The 23135-nt window shown below is 45.7% G+C and overlaps 1 protein-coding gene across 1 annotated transcript in view; it reads right to left on the bottom strand.

Moving 5' to 3' along the window:
* Positions 1 to 10289, bottom strand: part of LOC306929269 (NACHT, LRR and PYD domains-containing protein 3-like) — a 42212-nt gene extending 31923 nt beyond the window's left edge. The window contains exons 1-6 of the mRNA XM_079509711.1: positions 10269 to 10289; positions 7164 to 7225; positions 5385 to 6691; positions 4609 to 5255; positions 3023 to 3196; positions 2304 to 2474 (exon numbers count right to left, since the gene is read on the bottom strand). Coding sequence (XP_079365837.1) covers positions 2304 to 2474; positions 3023 to 3196; positions 4609 to 5255; positions 5385 to 6659 — 2267 coding nt within the window. The 5' untranslated portion in view covers positions 6660 to 6691; positions 7164 to 7225; positions 10269 to 10289. The remainder of the gene's footprint in view (positions 1 to 2303; positions 2475 to 3022; positions 3197 to 4608; positions 5256 to 5384; positions 6692 to 7163; positions 7226 to 10268) is intronic.
* Positions 10290 to 23135: the final 12846 nt, after the last annotated feature.

Genomic DNA, 23135 nt, shown 5'->3' with positions numbered 1-23135 from the left:
AAAAGATCAGCCAAAGCTGCCTTGCGTGCCTAGTTAGATGGGCTATTTCATGTCAAGGACATTATATTATGTTCTTGGAACATATGTTTCGTTTTATTTACTTACTTACTTACTACTTTACTTGAAAAAGAGCAGCCAAAGCTGCCTTGTGTGCCTAGTTAGGATGGGCTATTTCATGTCAAGGTCTCAAGGACATATTATGTTCTTGGAACATATTTGTTCCATTTTACTTACTTACTTACTACTTTACTTGAAAAAGAGCAGCCAAAGCTGCCTTGCGTGCCTACTGCCTAGTTAGATGGGCTTTATGTTCCCATTTCGACCTGAGGACGATTCTACAAAATGTGTTCTAAATCCTGACAGTTTTCAGAAAACCTATGTTTCTATATCAGTGCCACTGATATAGATGATTATTCAGTGGTTTACTATTTCATGTCAAGGTCCAAGGACATTATATTATGTTCCTGGAACATATTTGTTCTGTTTTACTTACTACTTTTCTTGTTGTTGCATTATACTGTGAATTTGCACTACACACTACAGCAGAGCATTGCACTATATTGCCTAAATGGCTGTTTTTTGTTTTGTTTGTTTGTGCTTGAACATATTTTTGCACTGAAATAATTCTTTTTTCAAAGAATTGTTGTGAGACTGAGACTGTGACTGACTTTGCAATTTGCATTTACTTAAATTGTTTCTGCTGGATTTGCTCTGCAGCAGCAGAAGTGCACTGTCTGTGACCTTACTTGATACTGTACTAGTCTAGTAGGCTTACTAGGCTAGACTAGTTCTGCACTAAATTGCCTTTTTTTGTTTTTTTATTGTTGTGCTGCTGTTCAATGGCTAATGGCTATGAATAAATCGTATTTGGAAATTGTTGGTTCATGTTAATGACTTTAATGTAAATATCTCCAGTATACAATTACAGACAGTGTATAATGTTTTGTATAGCCTAAAGAACGTCAACTGGCAAAACTTTACTTTACTGGTAAAATGTCGCCATCTACTGCTTATATGAAATAAGCAGTAGATGGCGACATTTTACCATCTCCCAAGAATCGCATGGTCTATGGAATTGCTCTTTTCTTTTTTCGACTTAATGAGCTATTTATATTTCGCACGGTATCGCACCTATAGCATTCACAGGTTTGTTCATGTTGAATTGATTGATTTGAAATAGCTTGGCTCGGAGTACATCACCATTATAATGTAATACTTCCGCGTATCACCTGTCAAAAAAGCTGATCTACAAGCTCACCTCCGAGCTTGGAGATCTGCCATTTCCGGCGTCGATTCACGTGACGGTCACGGAAGACGGCACTGTCGCAAACAAATACGACAGTTTGATCTGCAAAATGTTTTTTTTTATCTGAGACGAGACTTTCCAAATAATCTTTCACGGATTACATTAATGTCATGATCATGGATGGCCCTGCAATTTCTTTACTATACCGCGTTGGAATATAAACATTTGGAACGATAATTTGCAGCGTGACTACGAGACGAGCAAACATCAGCAGGTAAATAAAACAAGCAATAAAACTTGCGAGGCTACCGTGGCATCATAATAACATGGTGAATCATGATAATCATTTATTTTTGCCAGAAAGTGATGTCATATTAAATGTTCATTGATGAGGTCCATTCAGTATCAGTAAAGACAGACGAGGTTCACGTTAAAGTAAACTTCAAGTTCTTTATTGTTAATCTTTGTAGGCTACAGGTATTGTCCGGCTTCCTTAAAAGTAAAGCAGCAGCATAGGTGATAAGTAAACGACGGGACCTTTATAAAACCGCCATTAAATCGAATAAAAGAATGACATCTGGGGTCCGCGGTGCATACATTGTGCTGAGCTGCTCTATACATCTCCATACACGGTGTTCCACACTATAAAACCGGAGGATTTTTCTTTCGCGCGGGGAGGGGGGGGCGACAATAACCGCGGTAATAAAACTCCCATACCGCCCCAGCCCTAATCGAGACTAGCGAATGGGCCGCAGGGGCGCCGTCTAACACAGGATTTTTTTTCATTAAAAAAACGGGATAATTTAGATCGCGAGTTATGAACGTTTTAAGATTTTCGTTTTCATCAGCTAAACAGAGGGGTTTTTCAAGGACGTCTCACTCTTGCGCGTCACCGAGGATTGCCCAGGAGGCACGCCTGGGCTATAGAGCCATGCGATCCGTTCTCATATCAATAATCTTCGTCTTTTGGACAATACTTCGTCCTGGGCAACGGGCGTTACTAATAGAAAGGACAAAGTACTTCGTCCTGGGCGATGGGAGTGTTAACTGATCAAACCTGAGTATCTTCAGTCTGCATTGTTGACTCTCAAGTCCAGGAAGTAGCTTCGCCATCCCTGCGTCGGTCAAGACGTTGTAGCTCAAGTCCAGTTCCTGAAGACTAGAGCTGGAACAGAGAACTGAGGCCAGATGTTCACAGCAGCTCTCTGAGAGGCCACAGTCACTCAGCCTGAATGGAGATAAACCCACACACACACACACACACACACACACACACACACACACACACACACACACACACACACACACACACACACACACACACACACACACACACACACACACACACACACCTTATTTGAGTGTCTTTGTTCTGAGGACTGTGTTCATGGAACTGGATCCTAAATAAATCATATTCTCATAATACTGTACTGTCAATCAAGCAAGCAAGCAATGTGCATAATAGAGATCAAAGGTGCAGATAGAGAGAGAGAGAGAGAAAGAGAGAGAGAGAGAGACAGAGACAGAGAGAGAGAGAGAGAGAGAGAGACAGAGAGACAGAGAGAACGAGAGAGAGAGAGAGAGAGACAGAGAGAACGAGAGAGAGAGAGAACGAGAGAGAGAGAGAACGAGAGAGAGAGAGAACGAGATAGAACGACAGACAGACAGACAGACAGACAGACAGACAGACAGACAGACAGACAGACAGACAGACAGACAGACAGACAGACAGACAGACAGACAGACAGACAGACAGACAGACAGACAGATACTGACGTCAGACTCTTCAGTATACAGTGTGGGCTCTTCATTGCATCACAGAGCCTCTTCACTGCATCTTCATCCAGGGTGTTATCAGATATCTCCAGATCAACCAGATAGGATGGATTAGAGCTGAGAGCTGACACCACAACCTCACATGCTGCCTCATTGATGTCAACGTAACCAAGTCTGTAATTACACATTAACATAGAACATGTGTTAATATTACAAAACAATCAGTTTATACAGCATCACACTGCCAATAACAACACTGTAATATACACTACAATTACTATAAATATTACTACTACTACTATGGAGGCATGGGTAATGAAATTACCACAATGATACATCTAATAAAGGTAAATGTTTAACTTAATTTGTGATGACACACACACACACACACACACACACACACACACACACACACACACACACACACACACACACACACACACACACACACACACACACACACACACACACACACACACACACACACACCATCTACTACATTACCCATAAGCCTCACTGAACCTGAGCGGCGGAAAAGGTAAGCTACTCAAATGTTTACTTATAAGTAAAAGTATCAATACTGCAATGTATAAATACTCTGTTACAAGTCCGGGATTCAAAATCTACTTAATGTATTAAAGTAAAAGTAATCATAATGCAGAATTTAGAGTTTTCAAAATGTATAAAACATTTCGAAAATAGCAGATCTACAAGCTCACAATGCGTCGCATTAGGACGCGCTGTGAGCTCCTAGATCAACGTGAGCTACAGTATGTAGAACAACGCGTCACATTGCAAGCTTGTAGATCGGCGCTATTATCAAATAGACTAGAGTGGTAGGGATAGAGTATAGTGGTTAATATATGTTTAGTAATACAAATCTAAAACATAACTAGTAACTAAAGTGTTCAAATAATTGTAGTGGATTTTCTTCTCAGAATGTAGTTTTACTCAAAGGTACATAAGTGTTGGCATCAAGTACTCATTATGCAGACTATTCCGTTTTATGTCTAAAATGTATTACAAATCTTTTGAAAATAGCTGATCTACAAGCTCACAAACGTGTTGCGATGTGACACTTGTAGATCGCCTATATTTTCCAAATAGACAAAGTTTAAATAGGGCTGAAGTGGTTAATGTATGTTTTGTAATAATAATCAAAATCTCCAAATTAACAAGTAAATAAAGTTTTCAATAAATTGTAGTGGAGTAAAAGTACAATATTTGCCTCTGAGATGTAGTGGAGTAGAAGTAAAAGTATAGAAAATCAGAAGTACCTGGAAAGTTAAAGTACCTGGAATGTTGTACTTTAGTACAGTACTGGGTACTTAGTTATACTTTCCATCACAGCCTAATATTACTAATATTACTATAGGTTATTTTTATAATCATAATAAGAATAATACCACTGTAGAATAAATGTTAAAATGTTTTACATTTAAAAGTACGTAAAGAGTTTAGTTCACTCTTTATTGCCAGCATGACTGATTGTCAATTGATTGGCTGGCTGGCTGGCTGGCTGGCTGGCTGGCTGGCTGGCTGAATATGATTTCCTTCATGTTGTTCAAATCCCCATGAATACTAACCGAGCCTTTCTGCAGTTCCTCACAGCTGGTAGCAGTCTCGCTTCACCCCATGCCGATGTGTTGTATTTGCTCAGGTCAAACTCATCCAGAACCTCCTCTGACATCAGCAGCATGTGAGCCAGAGCTGAACATTGGGTTTCTGACAGTTGTGTCTTAGATCTGTCCCCTGACTCCAGGAACTGTTGGATCTCCTGACGAACTGAGTCGTCCTTCATCTCCATCAGACAGTGGAAGATGTTGATACATCTGTCAGGGGAAGCATCATCCCCGACAATGCTCATCTCCTTCAGGTTGTTGATGACTCTCTGGATCTCCTCTGGACTGTTCTCTGTCTGACCCAGCAGGCCTCCTAACAGACTCTGGCTGGACTGCAGTGAGAGGCCATGAAGGAAGCGGATGAAGAGGTCCAGGTGGCCATTCTTACTCTTCAGGGCTTTTTTGATGGCTCTCTGCAGGAAGTCCTCCAGGGTCATTTCTTCTTCTTCTCCTCCCAGGAATGTCTTCAGGACCTCCATGTTCTTCAATGGTCCTCCTCCTCCTCCTCCTTCCATACTATTCAGGGATTCTTCAATGGCTCTCTGCAGGAAGACGTCATCTTCATCTTCTTCTCCTCCTCCTCCTCCTCCTCCTCCTCCTCCTTCAATACTCTTCAGGGATTCTTCAATGGCTCTCTGCAGGGAGAAGTCTTCTTCTTCTCCTCCTCCTCCTCCTCCTCCTCCTCCTCCTCCTCCTCCTCCTCCCCCTCCTCCTCCTCCTCCCAGGAATGTCTTCAGCACCTCTGTGTTCCTCTCAGTGAAACAGTGCATCAGGTAAACTGCAGCCAGGAACTCCTGAATGCTCAGATGAACAAAGCTGTAGACCTTCCTCTCGAAGATCACACTTTCTCTTTTGAAGATCTGTGTGCACACTCCCGAGTACAGCACGGCGTCGTTCACATCAAGACCACACTCTTCCAGGTCTTCTTGGTAGAACATGACGCTGCCTTTCTTCAGATGCTGAAACGCCAGCAGGCCCAGGTTCAGAAGACCCTCCCGGTCGGTCGCCATGAGCTGCTGTTGACTCAGCTCACCTTTCTCACCATACTTACGGTTCTTCCTACATATCTGGACCAAAATGAAGTGGGCGAACATCTCAGTGGGGGTCGTGGGCAGCTGTCCTGTCCCGTCGCTCTTCAACAGGACCTCCAGAACCGTGGCAGCGATCCAGCAGACGAGTGGGATGTGACACAGGATGTGGAAGCTCTTTGTTTTGTTGACGTGTGAGATGATCCTGCTGGCCAGCTCCTCGTCATCACTGAACCTCTTCCTGAAGAACTCCTCCTTCTGGGGGTCTGTGAACCCTCTTACTTCTGTCACCCTGTCAATGCATTGAGGAGGGATCCGATAGGCTGCCGCGGGTCTGGTGGTTATCCAGAGGAGAGCCGAGGGGAGCAGATTCCCCTTGATGAGGTTCGTCAGCAGCACGCCCACCGATGATGTCACCGTGACATCAGAGACGATGTCATTGTTGTCGAAGACGTCAGAATCAATGTCAATATTCTCGAATTTCAGCGGAAACCTGCTTTCATCGAGACCATCGAAGATGAAGACAGTCTTACAGGCAGCGAGCTGCTCTGCTGTGACCTTCTTTAACGTTGGATGGAAGTCATGGATCAGTGAGAGAAGACTGTGCCGCGTCTCTCGGACCAGGTTCAGCTCCCGGAACGACATCAGAATCACGAGATCGATGTGCTGATTGGCCACGCCCCCCGCCCAGTCCAGAGTGAACTTGTACACGGAGAAGGTTTTCCCAATGCCGGCGATGCCCTTCGTCAGAACTCTTTGGATGTCTGTCTCACCGGCTGCCAAGCGCTTGAAGACTTCAGTGCACTTTATCTGGTCAAAGAGGCTCTTCTCCATCTTGGACGCTTTCTCAAGCTGCCACACCTCATGTTGCAGATTAACCCCTTCACTGTCTCCCTTTAAGAGGTAGAGTGTTGTGTAGTTCCTGTTGAAGGAGGTTCCAGGTACTGGTCCGGTGATGTCATCTCGCTGACCTTCGATCCTCTTCATCACACCGATCACATATGGGTCTCTGACATGTTCTGGAACACAGCCGTTCAATGTTATTAAACCATGTTCTGGAACACAACCGTTCAATGTTATTATAGTCTGACATGTTCTGGAACACAGCCGTTCAATGTTATTATAGTCTGACATGTTCTGGAACACAGCCGTTCAATGTTATTAAACCATGTTCTGGAACACAGCCGTTCAATGTTATTAAACCATGTTCTGGAACACAGCCGTTCAATGTTATTAAACCATGTTCTGGAACACAGCCGTTCAATGTTATTAAACCATGTTCTGGAACACAGCCGTTCAATGTTATTAAACCATGTTCTGGAACACAGCCGTTCAATACAATGTTATTAAACTAAGGGGCAACAGAAACTATTTGACTAGTATATCTAATTCTCTATTTATTTACTTACTACATTAGTGAGCTATGATGAATTACATGTATAATATATTATTTACATCATGTCATAAATTAATGAATATCTCAGGCTTTACTTGGTAGAATGCTGGAGGGACGGTCACACACTGAACCCCTGGATGGACCCTCAGTCCCCTCTCTGTGGACACACACACACACACACACACACACACACACACACACACACACACACACACACACACACACACACACACACACACACACACACACACACACACACACACACACACACACACACACACACACACACACACACACACACACACACACACACACACACACACACACACACACACACACACACACACACACACACACACACACACACACACACACACACACACACACACACACACACACCGCTAGTAACTAGTGATGGACGGTAACAGACTAGTTGAGTACTAGTTATATATACACCGTAGGTGAAATATTAGTAGCTTTGTGTCTTTGTAGTTGAAGTTGAAACCATCTCAACTCAACTCGTTTAAATGCTTCTAAAGAGAGGTCAGACTTTATAGGCACTCTAGGACCTTATTCCTGAAAAATTCCCTGGCATGAAAAGTGTTAAGTGTAGCTCTGTTTCCACCACAGTCTGTGTGCAGTGGGTGCAGTCTGTCTTGTCATGGGAGCGTGCAGTGGGTGCAGTCTGTCTTGTCATGGGAGCGTGCAGTGGGTGCAGTCTATCTTGTCATGGGAGCGTGCAGTGGGTGCAGTCTGTCTTGTCATGGGAGCGTGCAGTGGGTGCAGTCTGTCTTGTCATGGGAGCGTGCAGTGGGTGCAGTCTGTCTTGTCATGGGAGCGTGCAGTGGGTGCAGTCTGTCTTGTCATGGGAGCGTGCAGTGGGTGCAGTCTGTCTTGTCATGGGAGCGTGCAGTGGGTGCAGTCTGTCTTGTCATGGGAGCGTGCAGTGGGTGCAGTCTGTCTTGTCATGGGAGCGTGCAGTGGGTGCAGTCTGTCTTGTCTTGGGAGCGTGCAGTGGGTGCAGTCTGTCTTGTCTTGGGAGCGTGCAGTGGGTGCAGTCTGTCTTGACATGGGAGCGTGCAGTGGGTGCAGTCTGTCTTGTCTTGGGAGCGTGCAGTGGGTGCAGTCTGTCTTGTCTTGGGAGCGTGCAGTGGGTGCAGTCTGTCTTGTCATGGGAGCGTGCAGTGGGTGCAGTCTGTCTTGTCATGGGAGCGTGCAGTGGGTGCAGTCTGTCTTGTCATGGGAGCGTGCAGTGGGTGCAGTCTGTCTTGTCATGGGAGCGTGCAGTGGGTGCACAGTCTGTCTTGTCTTGGGAGCGTGCAGTGGGTGCACAGTCTGTCTTGTCTTGGGAGCGTGCAGTGGGTGCAGTCTGTCTTGTCATGGGAGCGTGCAGTGGGTGCAGTCTGTCTTGTCATGGGAGCGTGCAGTGGGTGCAGTCTGTCTTGTCATGGGAGCGTGCAGTGGGTGCAGTCTGTCTTGTCATGGGAGCGTGCAGTGGGTGCACAGTCTGTCTTGTCATGGGAGCGTGCAGTGGGTGCAGTCAGTCTTGTCATGGGAGCGTGCAGTGGGTGCACAGTCTGTCTTGTCATGGGAGCGTGCAGTGGGTTCAGTCTGTCTTGTCATGGGAGCGTGCAGTGGGTGCACAGTCTGTCTTGTCATGGGAGCGTGCAGTGGGCAGTGATGTAAATAGGTTTTCAATGTAATGAGTCCCGGGATGCAGGGGTGGTCTTTTAGATGAGTCCCAGGGACATTTGATGAGTCCCACTTCAGCGACGTTTAAGAGTCATATTTTGCCATTTTTACAAATTGCAGCATTTAACTCCCATTTCATCTTATATGGTTATAATGTGGTTATATTCATGTAGAAAACGAAGAAGAAATTATTATTATAACTAAAGCTAGCAAAATAAATTATAATAAAAAAAAAACTCTACATTCATACTACATACATATTTCATATGATTTTGGCTATATGAAATCTATAATAATTCTGCCAGTTTTAACTGTTAATAAATCTTTATGTTGTTTTCATGACACATTACACAATACATACAAAATAAAAATGAATGCTACAAAACTAACCTGGAGATTAAGTAGAAGCAGTCATGGAGGAGGTAGGCTGTGCACAGCAGCACACATCATCATCATTAGCAGATGATGATGTTAGATTTAGAAAATAGGGTTGCTAATATTTTTTGTTGCCCTGCAGTTGGCTTTGGCACTTCTTTTTTTGGGGGGTGGGTGGGGGCATGTTAATGTGTGGTGGCACCGGTCCACAACGCACAACATACAACAGTGTCGGCGTTTGTTACAGTACACAATGTGTGTTTCCCATTCAATCGGGTCTACTCTGTTTGTCATGCTCAAAAATGTTCGCCTGTAGATGAGAGAGTTGCGACAACCGCGTTCACTGTTTATTCACGGAGCTTCATGAGTCACTGAACGGTATGTTGTCGTCACTCTCTCTCTCTAAACGGCTCTGGTCTCCAGGCTGCGCTCCGCTCAGCGCTCGACTCTGAGCAAGATGGCGGCGCCCGTCAGACTGTGTTGTTGTTAATTTACAAACTAGTGGTTCTACAACGAGTCCTACGTGGATTTTATCGTTTATAACGTAGGATGAGGTCGCATGCGGCCATGCAAAATGATCGTGTCCGTAGATTATTTGTTTTACCGCATTTTTTTCCGCGATTTTTATTTCTCACGTGGATTATTATTACTGTACACTGAGTACCGTAGTGCATCCCGTGGACGCACGCATGTTTTTGAAGTGCGGCCCAAAACTATAAAGTGCGTTTTGGGACGCAAAACGCACCCTATTTACATCACTGAGTGGGTGCAGTCTGTCTTGTCATGGGAGCGTGCAGTGGGTGCAGTCTGTCTTGTCATGGGAGCGTGCAGTGGGTTCAGTCTGTCTTGTCATGGGAGCGTGCAGTGGGTGCAGTCTGTCTTGTCATGGGAGCGTGCAGTGGGTGCAGTCTGTCTTGTCATGGGAGCGGGGTCTGTCTGTGTCAGCCTTTCTCTATCGCAAGGCTGTGTTCACAGAGTCTGTACCTGGTCAAGGACTGTCTTAGTTTTGGGTCAGTCACAGTGCTCAGGAATTCTGCCAGTGTGTATTCTCTGTTTAGCTTTTTTTCTGACTACGACCTTTGATTGAAACCTTTATTCATTCTCGAAAAGCATGAATTTTTAAACGATCTTACTTTGAGCGTGAAGGTCCAGGTTCATCACTTTTAGCAAAAGGCCGATGCACACCTCAAGGCTATTGACAGGTGCGTAGGGCAATAAAGTATACTTAAAAGGGTATCTTTGAAAAACAAAGAAGGGTCCCGCACACTGTCAGAAAACTTGCCAGAAATGTTGCTCTTTATTCAACGTTTCGGTCTATTCGACCTTCATCAGGACAGACAATACAGGACACAATAACCACCAAACATTTATAGACCACACCCCCAGTAAGAAGGTCATGGAGATGCAGGTCATTGGCTGCACAGATAACCAGAACCCTTAAGACACTCCCCTTAAAACCATATTGAACCCACCCTAAATAGAGAAAAGGTGTATGCAATCCCATAAAACAAAATACAACAATTTATCAGGGTCAGGGCATCACTAAAGAACAAAGGATCATATGACAGTGTAAGTCATCCAGGTCTTCAATATCTAGAAGACAAGAAAAGTCATATTAGTGGACCCAAAAGTTTAAAAACACACAGTGAGAATACAATATTATAGAGAAGCCACAAGAGTACAAAAAATAAAAGCACAAATATATACAGGCAGTCCATCCAATCAACGCATGATAAATCACAGCATAATGTTAAGTGTGAATTCATCATTAAGACCCTTAGGGGCCAGGGTTTGCAATGTAAAGATCCAGAATGTTTCTCTTCTTTTTAGCATGAGGTCAAGGTCGCCACCTCTGGGTGGCATTTGGACTTGTTCTATCCCCTGAAATCTAAAAGAGGATATGTCATGCTTTAAGTCATTAAAATGAACAGCGACAGGATATTCTCTGTTGTTCCTGCGGATTGAGCTCTTGTGCTCACTCATGCGTTCTTTTAATTTTCGGGTGGTTTTACCGACATATGCCAGTCCGCAGGGACATGTAATTAAATAGATAACATGGGTGCTATCACAGGTGATGACGCTTTTTATGGGAAACTTTTTCCCTGTGTGTGGATGCCTAAAGTGCATCAATTTAACAGTGTTATTACACTGTGCACAGCGGCCACACCGGTAGTTTCCTTTAGGTAAGGGGCAAAGGCGTGTTTGGCTGGACTGTGGTTCGTTTTGTGCAAAATATGCATTGACAAGATTGTCTCTCAGATTGCGGTCACGTTTAAAAACAAACAGAGGAGGATCACGAAAGGCAGTGGTTAGTTCAGGGTCTGACTGTAGAATGTGCCAGTGTTTTTTAAAAACAGATTTAATGGCTTGCGAGTGGGGCGAATATGTTGTGATACAGGTCACTGAGAATTTCTTTTCGGTCTTATTGCTGGTAGTTAGTAATTCGGAACGAGGCTTGTGGAGCGCTGCATTATAAGCTTGATCCACCCAAGTGGTCGGGTAGCCACGTTGCACAAACCTTTCTCGCATATCTGAGGCTTTCTCACAAAAGTCTTCAGTAGAGTGGCACACTCGTCTTAGTCTGTAGAATTGGCTTTTAGGGAGACCTCTTTTCAGGGGTGTAGGATGAAAACTACTAGCCAAGAGAAGTGTATTTCTATCGGTCTCCTTTCTGTATAGTGTAGTGAATAGACTTCCATTGCCTTTTATGACCCACATGTCCAGAAAATGTACTTTCTCTAAACTGTGGTCCATAGTAAATTGTAAATTGCAATCATAGCTATTTAGCAATTTCATAAAATCATCAAGTTCATCAACATTACCCTGGTATATACAGCAAATGTCATCAATGTAACGGTACCATTTTAAAATTCTCTTCAAATGGATGTTGATGTCAGGGTTGGAAACAAAAGTATGTTCAAAATATCCCATATATAGGTTTGCATAATTAGGGGCGCAAATTGAGCCCATGCTCGTGCCCGAAACCTGGAGATAAAAATCATTGTCAAATTTAAAGTAGTTGTACTTCATGACAAGGCGTGCCAACTCAATGATAAACTCATTGGGGGGGTTTATAGAATCGTCTCGATGCAACAGAAAGAACTTTAAAGCTTCAAGGCCGCCGTCATGTGGAATATTAGTATACAAACTTGTCACATCCAAAGTTACTAGTAAAGCATCATCTGGGATATTTTGAATACTGGAAATCTTATTAATAAAGTCTGTAGAGTCTTTAATATAAGATGGTAGGGATTGTGCAAAAGACTTAATATGGGAATCAACAAAAGCAGATAGTGGAGACAGCAAGGAGTCGGTCTGGGCCACAATAGGCCGACCTGGAGGGTTTTCTAAGGATTTATGTATTTTGGGTAGGGTATAGAAAACAGGTCGAATTGGGTGCTGGTTATGTAGAAAATCAAATTCCGGTTTAGAGATCCAACCTTTCAATTTAGCCTCTTCCAAGTAGGATAAAACAATACTCTGAAATGAGTTAGTTGGGTCAGATTTCAATTTCTTATAGACGTTGTCATTAGACAGTTGGGAGAGAATTTCTGCTTTATATTTGGCAGCATCTTGGATGCAAATAGCCCCTCCCTTGTCAGCAGGTTTAATAACCAAGTCTTTAGAGTCCATAAGTTCCTTTAATGCCGTTTTCTCTGCAGTTGATAAATTATGGGAAACACGATAAGGTTGAGTTACAGTGTGCAGAATGTCTTGATCTACTAAGCGACAAAATGTATTAATAGAAGCGTTAGAGACATTTGGACTAAATCTACTTTTTGGTCTGAAGGACGAGGCAGGTGCGCTGGTCACGGTATCATTGTTTTTAAAGAAATGTCTCAGGTTCATCACTGACATCTGAAGAGAGTCCGGTAGAAGTGAGAGAGTAGATGCCACTCGTTGTGCTGCTTGGAGCCTCTGGTCTCTGACTCTGGTTGTCATCCCTGTTATCATTGTTTATGTCACCCCTGTTATCATCACTGTTTCTCTCACCTCCGCACAATACCATATTTCGTGTTTACAAATTCCAACAAGAAAATATTCTGTGAATGATTTTATATTGATCACTATCTAACCACTGGCACTGCTTATCTGTTATTATGAGAATATCCGGCAGTCACACCATTCTGTCTAGTGATGTGACCAGTTAACCACCATTCTGTCTAGTGATGTGACCAGTTAACCACCATTCTGATGTGACCAGTTAACCACCATTCTGTCTAGTGATGTGACCAGTTAACCACCATTCTGTCTAGTGATGTGACCAGTTAACCACCATTCTGATGTGACCAGTTAACCACCATTCTGTCTAGTGATGTGACCAGTTAACCACCATTCTGTCTAGTGTGTGACATCCAAGCTGGAGTTAAAACTTACAGCTTTCTGGATGCTGGAGGCTCCTCCCCCACGGTGTCTGGTGGTTGGTCTTCATGTCTGGATGCTGGAGGCTCCTCCCCCACTGGTGGTTGGTCTTCATGTCTGGATGATGGAGGCTCCTCCCCCACGGTGTCTGGTGGTTGGTCTTCATGTCTGGATGCTGGAGGCTCCTCCCTCACGGTGTCTGGTGGTTGGTCTTCATGTCTGGATGCTGGAGGCTCCTCCCCCACGGTGTCTGGTGGTTGGTCTTCATGTCTGGATGCTGGAGGCTCCTCCCTCACGGTGTCTGGTGGTTGGTCTTCATGTCTGGATAATGGAGGCTCCTCCCCCACGGTGTCTGGTGGTTGGTCTTCATGTCTGGATGATGGAGGCTCCTCCCCCACGGTGTCTGGTGGTTGGTCTTCATGTCTGGATGCTGGAGGCTCCTCCCTCACGGTGTCTGGTGGTTGGTCTTCATGTCTGGATGCTGGAAGCTCCTCCCCCACGGTGTCTGGTGGTTGGTCTTCATGTCTGGATGATGGAGGCTCCTCCCCCACGGTGTCTGGTGGTTGGTCTTCATGTCTGGATGATGGAGGCTCCTCCCCCACGGTGTCTGGTGGTTGGTCTTCATGTCTGGATGCTGGAGGCTCCTCCCCCACGGTGTCTGGTGGTTGGTCTTCATGTCTGGATGCTGGAGGCTCCTCCCCCACGGTGTCTGGTGGTTGGTCTTCATGTCTGGATGCTGGAGGCTCCTCCCCCACCGTGTCTGGTGGTTGGTCTTCATGTCTGGATGCTGGAGGCTCCTCCCCCACGGTGTCTGGTGGTTGGTCTTCATGTCTGGATGCTGGAGGCTCCTCCCCCACGGTGTCCCCAGAGTCACTCATCTTCTAGACTTTAACACATCTATGATGAACAACACAAAGAAGGGTATTTATTATTTAAACACTAACGTCCCAAATCCTAAAATCTACCTAACCTAAAGTGTCTATTATTAAAGGAGCATTCAGTGATTTGGAAACAGTCACATGGTACACCCCGGTAACCAGATGTGCACATGCACACTCTACAGTGGGTATGCAACAGGCCAACAGCACACACACACCAAGGCCCGCCCCCGCTCGATCATGATTGGCGGAAGGCCCCTCTCTATCCTGATTGGATGAAGGCTGGGCCACCTAGCCAAAAATGAAACCTAAGGTTTTTTGACCCCCAGGGGTTAACTGGAGACAGGGAGGAACTCCTTTTATGGTCAGCACACTCTATAGTAGGGAGGATTATCACAACAAAACAAAAAAAGAAGTGATATTTGAATTAAAGGGGGAATGACACGCCCCTCGGGAGATAAGAACGGCTATGTGTTATGCTAATCTTGATGATGACGTCAGAGTGCCTCTTTTGGTGTCACATTTAGCTTCATACTGGGTGAAAGTCTCATTCAAAAAAATATTTCTTCTCTCGAAAATCTTAGTTACAGTGACATTGAGTTAAGGTGTTTTTTTTAGGGTAAAGGTCCCCACACACCGAGCGCGTTTTTTGGATTTTCAGCAGCGTTTCTCCATCGTTTTTCCGAAAAAATGCGTCCAGTGTGCAACCACCTTAAAACCTCTTGAGCCCCATTGCCCCCGCTGGCGGGGGCAGCGGCTGTCCACCTCTGAACAGCGCTCAGCGGGTCAATGGAGACTCAATTGGTCTCCGGTTCCAACTCCGATGTTGCGGATTTTCCCCCTGGACCCCCCTGGGGTTTAAGAGGTTAACTGTTGCATAATCGCAATTATAAAATGTATATTCCTCTTCAAATACCTTAGTTACCACAACATTGTTCAAGTGAACTAGTTTGTTTATGTTTATTCATTGTAATAATCAATATCACTATGATGATTTGTTGTCCGAGCCGTTCCGCGGAGTTGAAGCACACGGACACAGGTATTCATGCAGAGCCAGGCAGGGCCAGGCAGGGCCAGGCTGCCAGGCTGCCAGGCTGCCAGGCAGGGCCAGGCTGCCAGGCAGGGCCAGGCTGCCAGGCTGCCAGGCTGCCAGGCTGCCAGGCAGGGCCAGGCTGCCAGGCTGCCAGGCTGGGCAAGGCTGCCAGGCAGGGCCAGGCTGCCAGGCTGGGCCAGGCTGCCAGGCTGCCAGGCTGCCAGGCAGGGCCAGGCTGCCAGGCAGGGCCAGGCTGCCAGGCTGCCAGGCTGCCAGGCAGGGCCAGGCTGCCAGGCAGGGCCAGGCTGCCAGGCTGCCAGGCTGCCAGGCAGGGCCAGGCTGCCAGGCAGGGCCAGGCTGCCAGGCAGGGCCAGGCTGCCAGGTAGGGCCAGGCTGCCAGGCAGGGCCAGGCTGCCAGGCAGGGCCAGGCTGCCAGGCAGGGCCAGGCTGCCAGGCTGCCAGGCTGCCAGGCAGGGCCAGGCTGCCAGGCAGGGCCAGGCTGCCAGGCAGGGCCAGGCTGCCAGGTAGGGCCAGGCTGCCAGGCAGGGCCAGGCTGCCAGGCAGGGCCAGGCTGCCAGGCAGGGCCAGGCTGCCAGGCAGGGCCAGGCTGCCAGGCAGGGCCAGGCTGCTCTGCTCTCATGTCGTGAGCACTAGTAACCTGACACCGACATGGGGGGGGGGACCGGCCTCTCTCTCACACACACACACACACACACACACACACACACACACACACACACACACACACACACACACACACACACACACACACACACACACACACACACACACACACACACACACACACACACACACACACACACACACACACACACACACACACGTAGATGTATTGTCTGTGTAGATGTATACATATAATACTAGCAATATCTATCATTTTTTACTGGCTTAAAGGGATGTGAATGATGGCTGTAGCCGGGGTTGAGCCAGCAAAGGGTATTAGAGCTATGGACCAGAGCTTACAGGGATGTGAAGCAGGGGTTGTGCCAGCAAAGGGTATTAGGGCTATGGACCAGAGCTTACAGGAATGATGGCTGTAGCAGGGGTTGAGCCAGCATAGGGCAGTGATGTAAATAGGTTTTCAATGTAATGGGTCCCGGGATGCACAGGTGGTCATTCAAATGAGTCCCAAAAAATTCTTATGAGTCCCAAAAAAAATCACACCTGTGTGAAGTGAGTGGTGCAACTCTGTGAGGGGGTTAGCGTTAGGTTAGGTTGAGTTCCAGACCCCCAGGAATGCGCCCAGGGGGCCGGGCCGGTTCCGGCGTGCCGTGCCGTGCCGCGTCCGAAACGGTTGAGAAATGACAGAGTTACCGTGTGGCGGTCCCTCTACTGTACTGTACTGTCACTGTAATGTATTGGCACCCCCCGAAAGCATCATATATACAGTTAATACGTGCGTGTGTGTTTGTGTGTGCGTTAGGTTGCGCACAGATGGTGAAAAACAACCATGCTATTTTTGTGCTCATACCCAGACACACACATAGCTCCGTAAGGGAGTGGTTGCACCACTCAAAAATAATAATAAAACATTTTTTATAAAAAAAAAATATATATATATAAAAATATCAAATAGGCCTATACAGTATATCTTTTTATGTAGGCTAGTAGTATTAGCAAGCACAACTCAGTAAGAAATACTAATAGTGGGCAACAGTGGATTTAACATAGCTTAATATACCAACCAAAAGTTCTTTGCAGTTGCAATTATTGTACTTAGCCAAAATGCAAATAGGTTTGCCATTGTGGATGTAAAATAATTTATTTGGAAAAGTGGAACTTAGAAGTCACTTGAGTCCCTGTCTACAAGGAAGAATGGCAGCTGCCCTACACAGTACACACGCATTAAGGTTGGGCGATATAGCAACATTTTCCCATCGTCTGGTCAAAAATCGCCGATAGACGATATATTCGTGATTACAGTTTACAGCAGGTCACAAGTCGAAAAAAAGACAGATTCACAAGCTCTCAACATTGAGAACCTGCAGATGCGCCTGTCTCTGCAGCGCCGTTTGCAACGTGTTGAGAGCTTGTAGATCAACGTGAACGAACCCTGACACCAGCGCTGCAAAAACAAACGCGTTGAGAACCCGCAGATGCGCCCATCTCTGCAGCGCCGTTTGCAGCACGTTGAGAGCTTGTAGATCTGTCTGTTTTTGCAGCGCTGGTGTCAGGATTCGTTCACGTTACAGGCGGACATGAAGTGAAGTTCAACAAGTGCGTTGAATCAGCAGCAGCAACAAGCTAATAGCCAACACCACCACCACCAGTCTGTTAGCATAGCTTGTTGCTAACGATTTGTCACTCCGTCTTTTTCTTTTCTCTCTTATTATTTCCCCCCCCCCCCCCCCCCCCCCGACTTCACGGGTCGCGCATTGGGTTGTGATGAGACACGAGACAGCAGTGTGCATTCTGGTGTGACTGTATATTATTAAACTGCATGGGTCTGGAGTCTGGACTCCGGAGAGTAAACAACATGTAGGCTAGTCCATTAGCCCCTCGGACCCAGGCTCCAGCCTTTACTCAGCCAAAGTGTGATATGAGTGAGGCGAGGGGACAGCGGAGCGCTCAGTGCTCCCCGTTGTTGCAGCCTGTGTGTGACCGAAAGAGTGCTAGACTTCCACGTAGAACAGTGTGTGACCGAAAGAGTGCTAGACTTCCACGTAGAACAGTGTGTGACCGAGAGAGTGCCATAGTCTTCAGTGCAGCCAGATACACCAACAGCCTCTGCGTCCACAGGACACAAAGGCTGTTGGTGTATTGCGTCCCATAACTATAAAGTGCGTTTTGGGACGCAAAACGCACCCTATTTACATCACTGATAGGGTATTAGAGCTATGGACCAGAGCTTACAGGGATGTGAATGATGGCTGTAGCAGGGGTTGAGCCAGCAAAGGGTATTAGAGCTATGGACCAGAGCTAAGGACCAGCAGCTGGCTTTATGAAACCAGTGACGCACAATGACTTAAGCAGCCTATAATAAAAAAGTGAAACATCCGACAGTAACAAATCAGCAATTCTTAAACAGTGCCTGACACAGGCATTACCTCTCCATCAAATACAAATAAAAAATATATAATCCAAAGCAGCACAGCACACGACGAACAGCATTTTGCATTTATAACTGAAATAAACTCAGAGGCTTCGTGGAAACGGCACACTCAGGTGTAAAGGAACAGCATTTTGCTTCTCTTGCCGTAAAATTAACTGAAATAAAGCGTCATTCAATCAAGGCGAGCAGTGACGCACAATGAATTACGCCAGGGCTCCACCGGACGCCTCCGTCGCGTGCGTCAAAAAACGCACCGGTTCAATTTTAATGCACGCGTTAATGTCACGCAACGCGGGCAGTGGCGCCACCCTTCATTGATTAAAAAGGGAACATTCCCTGACGGTGACGCGACGCTGACGCGCCCGGTGGAGCCCCATAAAACAACGATATAGCAGAGAGAAACGCATGCTTGGATTGGTCTCAATTATTTTATTTAACAATAAGCAACAATTGTTGCTTTCACCCAATCCGCCCAATTGTAGCAGCCTTCATGAAAGCAGTGACGCACAAATAATTAGGCTTACAATAAAACATCCGACCGTAACAAGTCAACATTAAATAACCTCTCAAATAAAAAAGATATAATCCAAAGCAGCACAGCACACAGCACACAGACCAGCTCAGTGGCCTTGTGGTTAGAGTGTCCGCCCTGAGACTGGGAGGTCGGGGTTCAATCCCTGGCCGGGTCATACCAAAGACTGTAAAAATGGGACCCAGTGCCTCCCTGCTTGACACTCAGCATCAAGGGTTGGATTGGGGGTAAGTCCCTGTGACATACTAGCGTCATGTCCAGGGGGTGTACTTGTACATCAAGCTGCCTCACGCTACAGAAACAGGAGATAGGCTCCTGCCCCTATGGGCCTCATGGCTCGGCAAGGCTACTTACTTTTTACTTACTTTAGCACAGCACACACACGACGAACGGCATATTGCATTTATAACTGAAATAAACTCAGAGGCTTCGTGGAAACAGCACACGCAAGTGTAAAGGAAAGGCATTTTCCTTATCTTGCCGTAAAATTAACTGAAATAAAGCGTCATTTAATCGAGGCTTTATGACGAGCTTGCTGCGAGGCGCACGCAATCAGAGCTGCCTGGGAGAAATGCGAGGCCCTGTGCTTTAATAATTAATTAATTAATATCCAAAACTATACAACAATGATCACATTTCTCAATGATCACAGGACAAACCTTATTAGAAAAAATAGTAATAGCATATGAAAGCCTTTTGAAATGTGTAGGCCTGTAGGTTACTGAATTGCAGGTGCTGCCAAATAAGTATAATTACTAGGCTACCAAATGCCAGTCAGTTGCGCAAGTATAGGTCAGATCAATTACCAGAGCGGAGCAGCTTCTCACTGACGACCAGCTCTTCTTAAAGTTTACTTAGCCTACTTTAATAATATGACATAGTGTTGGATCTCCATCCTCCAGACAAACAAACCTTGGATTATAATTGGATTATGCCTATAATTCTTCTTTCTTCAAACCAGCACGAGCCACAAGGTAAGAAACTATATAATGATTCACTGTTCGCACAGCACCCAGGCAGGTCGCGTCGCATTCCCATCAAAGTAGCACACTAACTTTGTGATCAACCTTCTTAATTATTTTATTTGTAAAAAGCAACACTGTATTAAGCCATGGCAGTATAATATTGGTGCAAAATGGAAATATGAGAGAGAGAGAGAGAGAATTGCTTTGAGAGAGAGAGAGAGAGAGAGAGAGAGAGAGAGAGAGAGAGAGAGAGAATTGCTTTGAGAGAGAGAGAGAGAGAGAGAGAGAGAGAGAATTGCTTTGAGAGAGAGAGAGAGAGAGAGAGAGAGAGAGAGAGAGAGAGAGAGAGAGAGAGCGAGAGAGAGAGCGAGAGAGAGAGAGAGAGAGAGAGAGAGAGACGTAAAGCCGTTCCATTTCAACGAATAAAAACATCCCGTCTCGCAGGCGCGACTCCATGAGGCCCAACGTTCGCACAACCTAAAAAGCGTCTCTGTCTCTGAGAGTGCAATATTATAGTTAGTTACCGTACTTATATTAGTGCAGAAAAGAGACAATAAATCCCGCTTTGGAGAAGATGCGTTCCGAATCCTAAGGGGTTGTAGTGGCAGGGAATCGGGGATGGATAGAATCATACACTTTTGATTTCTTTTGGGCTGCAGGCTGCAGCTGTTCTTGTTGACTTCCTTGTTAACTTGTTACCACGAGTGAGGGGGAGAGGGGAGGAGGCGTTGCGAGGTCTGCGAGGCGCCAGCATGCAGCTGGCTCGCGGACCAAATGGGGCCGGCTCGCGGACCAAAAGCGGCCGCTTTTTTTTTTTAATGACTATTCGATTTTTTATTTCAAGATCGATTCCCGTGCATATCGATCGATCGTCGATTAATCGATTTTTTGGGGTCAGCCCTAGTATTAAGACATGGCAGTATAATATTGGTGCAAAATGGAAATATGTAATTAAATACCGGTAGTTAATATCTCAATTAAAAGGAGAGAGAGAGAGAGAGAGAGAGAGAGAGAGAGAGAGAGAGAGAGAACATTGCTTTGGCAATGTAAAGTCAATAAAGCCCTTTGAATTGAATTGAATAGAGAGAGAGAGAGCTCATGAGAGAGAGAGAGAGAGAGAGACGTAAAGCCGTTCCATTTCAAAGAAAAAAAAAAGCCGTCTAGCGCGAGGCCTCGCAGGCGCGACTCTGTGAGGCCCATGTGCAGCGTCACCGTTCGCACAACCTAAAAGGCGGCTCTGTCTCTGAGAGTGCAATATTATAGTTACCGTACTTATATTAGTGCAGAAAAGAGACAATAAATCCCGCTTTGGAGAAGATGTGCTCCGAAGGGGTTGTAGTGGCAGGGAGTCAGGGATGGATAGAATCCTCTTCACTACTACAGGTGAATCAGGATGGATAGAATCCTCTTCGCTACTACAGGTGAATCAGGATGGATAGAAGCCTCTTCACTACTACAGGTGAATCAGGATGGATAGAACCCTCTTCGCTACTACAGGTGAATCAGGATGGATAGAATCCTCTTCACTACTACAGGTGAATCAGGGATGGATAGAACCCTCTTCGCTACTACAGGTGAATCAGGATGGATAGAACCCTCTTCGCTACTACAGGTGAATCAGGGATGGATAGAATCCTCTTCGCTACTACAGGTGAATCAGGGATGGATAGAATCCTCTTCACTACTACAGGTGAATCAGGATGGATAGAATCCTCTTCACTACTACAGGTGAATCAGGGATGGATAGAATCCTCTTCACTACTACAGGTGAATCAGGGATGGATAGAATCCTCTTCGCTACTACAGGTGAATCAGGGATGGATAGAATCCTCTTCGCTACTACAGGTGAATCAGGGATGGATAGAATCCTCTTCACTACTACAGGTGAATCAGGATGGATAGAATCCTCTTCACTACTACAGGTGAATCAGGATGGATAGAATCCTCTTCACTACTACAGGTGAATCAGGATGGATAGAAGCCTCTTCACTACTACAGGTGAATCAGGATGGATAGAATCCTCTTCACTACTACAGGTGAATCAGGATGGATAGAACCCTCTTCGCTACTACAGGTGAATCAGGATGGATAGAACCCTCTTCACTACTACAGGTGAATCAGGATGGATAGAATCCTCTTCGCTACTACAGGTGAATCAGGATGGATAGAACCCTCTTCGCTACTACAGGTGAATCAGGATGGATAGAAGCCTCTTCACTACTACAGGTGAATCAGGATGGATAGAATCCTCTTCACTACTACAGGTGAATCAGGGATGGATAGAATCCTCTTCGCTACTACAGGTGAATCAGGATGGATAGAATCCTCTTCGCTACTACAGGTGAATCAGGGATGGATATCAAATCAAATCAAAGTTTATTTGTATAGCACATTTACATTGACCGAAGACAAACCAAAGTGCTGAACAATAGCATGTAAAAACAAGAACAGAGCAACAACAAGAGCATGTAAAGAAAAGAAAAACAAAACAAAACAAAAACAAAGCAACAAGTGAGACCGGAAGTATAACCAGACATGGTATAAGAAGGGTACGAATTTTCAGGCAACATTAAAAGCCAGGGAGAAAAAGTGGGTCTTTAGGAGAGATTTAAAAACACCCAGGGACTGGGCAGAACGAATGGGAAGGGGCAGGGCATTCCACAGTGTGGGACCGGCCACAGAGAAGGCTCGGTCACCTCTAGTGACACATGAGGTTCCAGGCACAATCAAACGCAGTTGGTCAGCTGACCTCAAGGGTCTGGCTGGGACGTATGGTTTAATGAGCTCGCAGAGGTAAGGGGGGGCATGCCCATTTTGGGCTTTGAAGACAAACAATAATAATTTAAAATCTATTCTAAAGCGAACTGGGAGCCAGTGTAGGGAAGCAAGGACAGGTGTAATATGATCGCGCTTTTTCTTTCCGGTAAGGAGGCGGGCAGCAGCATTTTGGACGAGTTGTAGGCGTCTGATAGCAGATTGATCGATTCCAAAGTACAGGGCATTGCAGTAGTCAATCCGCGAGGAAATGAAGGCATGGACAACTTTCTCTAGGTCTGAGGGAGGTAGATAGGCCTTGATCTTGGCCAGCAGCCTTAGTTGGAAAAAGCTAGCTTTGACAACGGCACTAATCTGCTTATCAAATTTAAATGTGTTGTCA

The sequence above is a fragment of the Electrona antarctica genome, assembly GCF_951216825.1.
Source record: "Electrona antarctica genome assembly, chromosome: 9".
Classification (NCBI taxonomy): Eukaryota; Metazoa; Chordata; class Actinopteri; order Myctophiformes; family Myctophidae; genus Electrona; species Electrona antarctica.
Note: the sequence above shows the minus strand (reverse complement) of the source record. Positions and strands in the feature narration are given on the sequence as shown.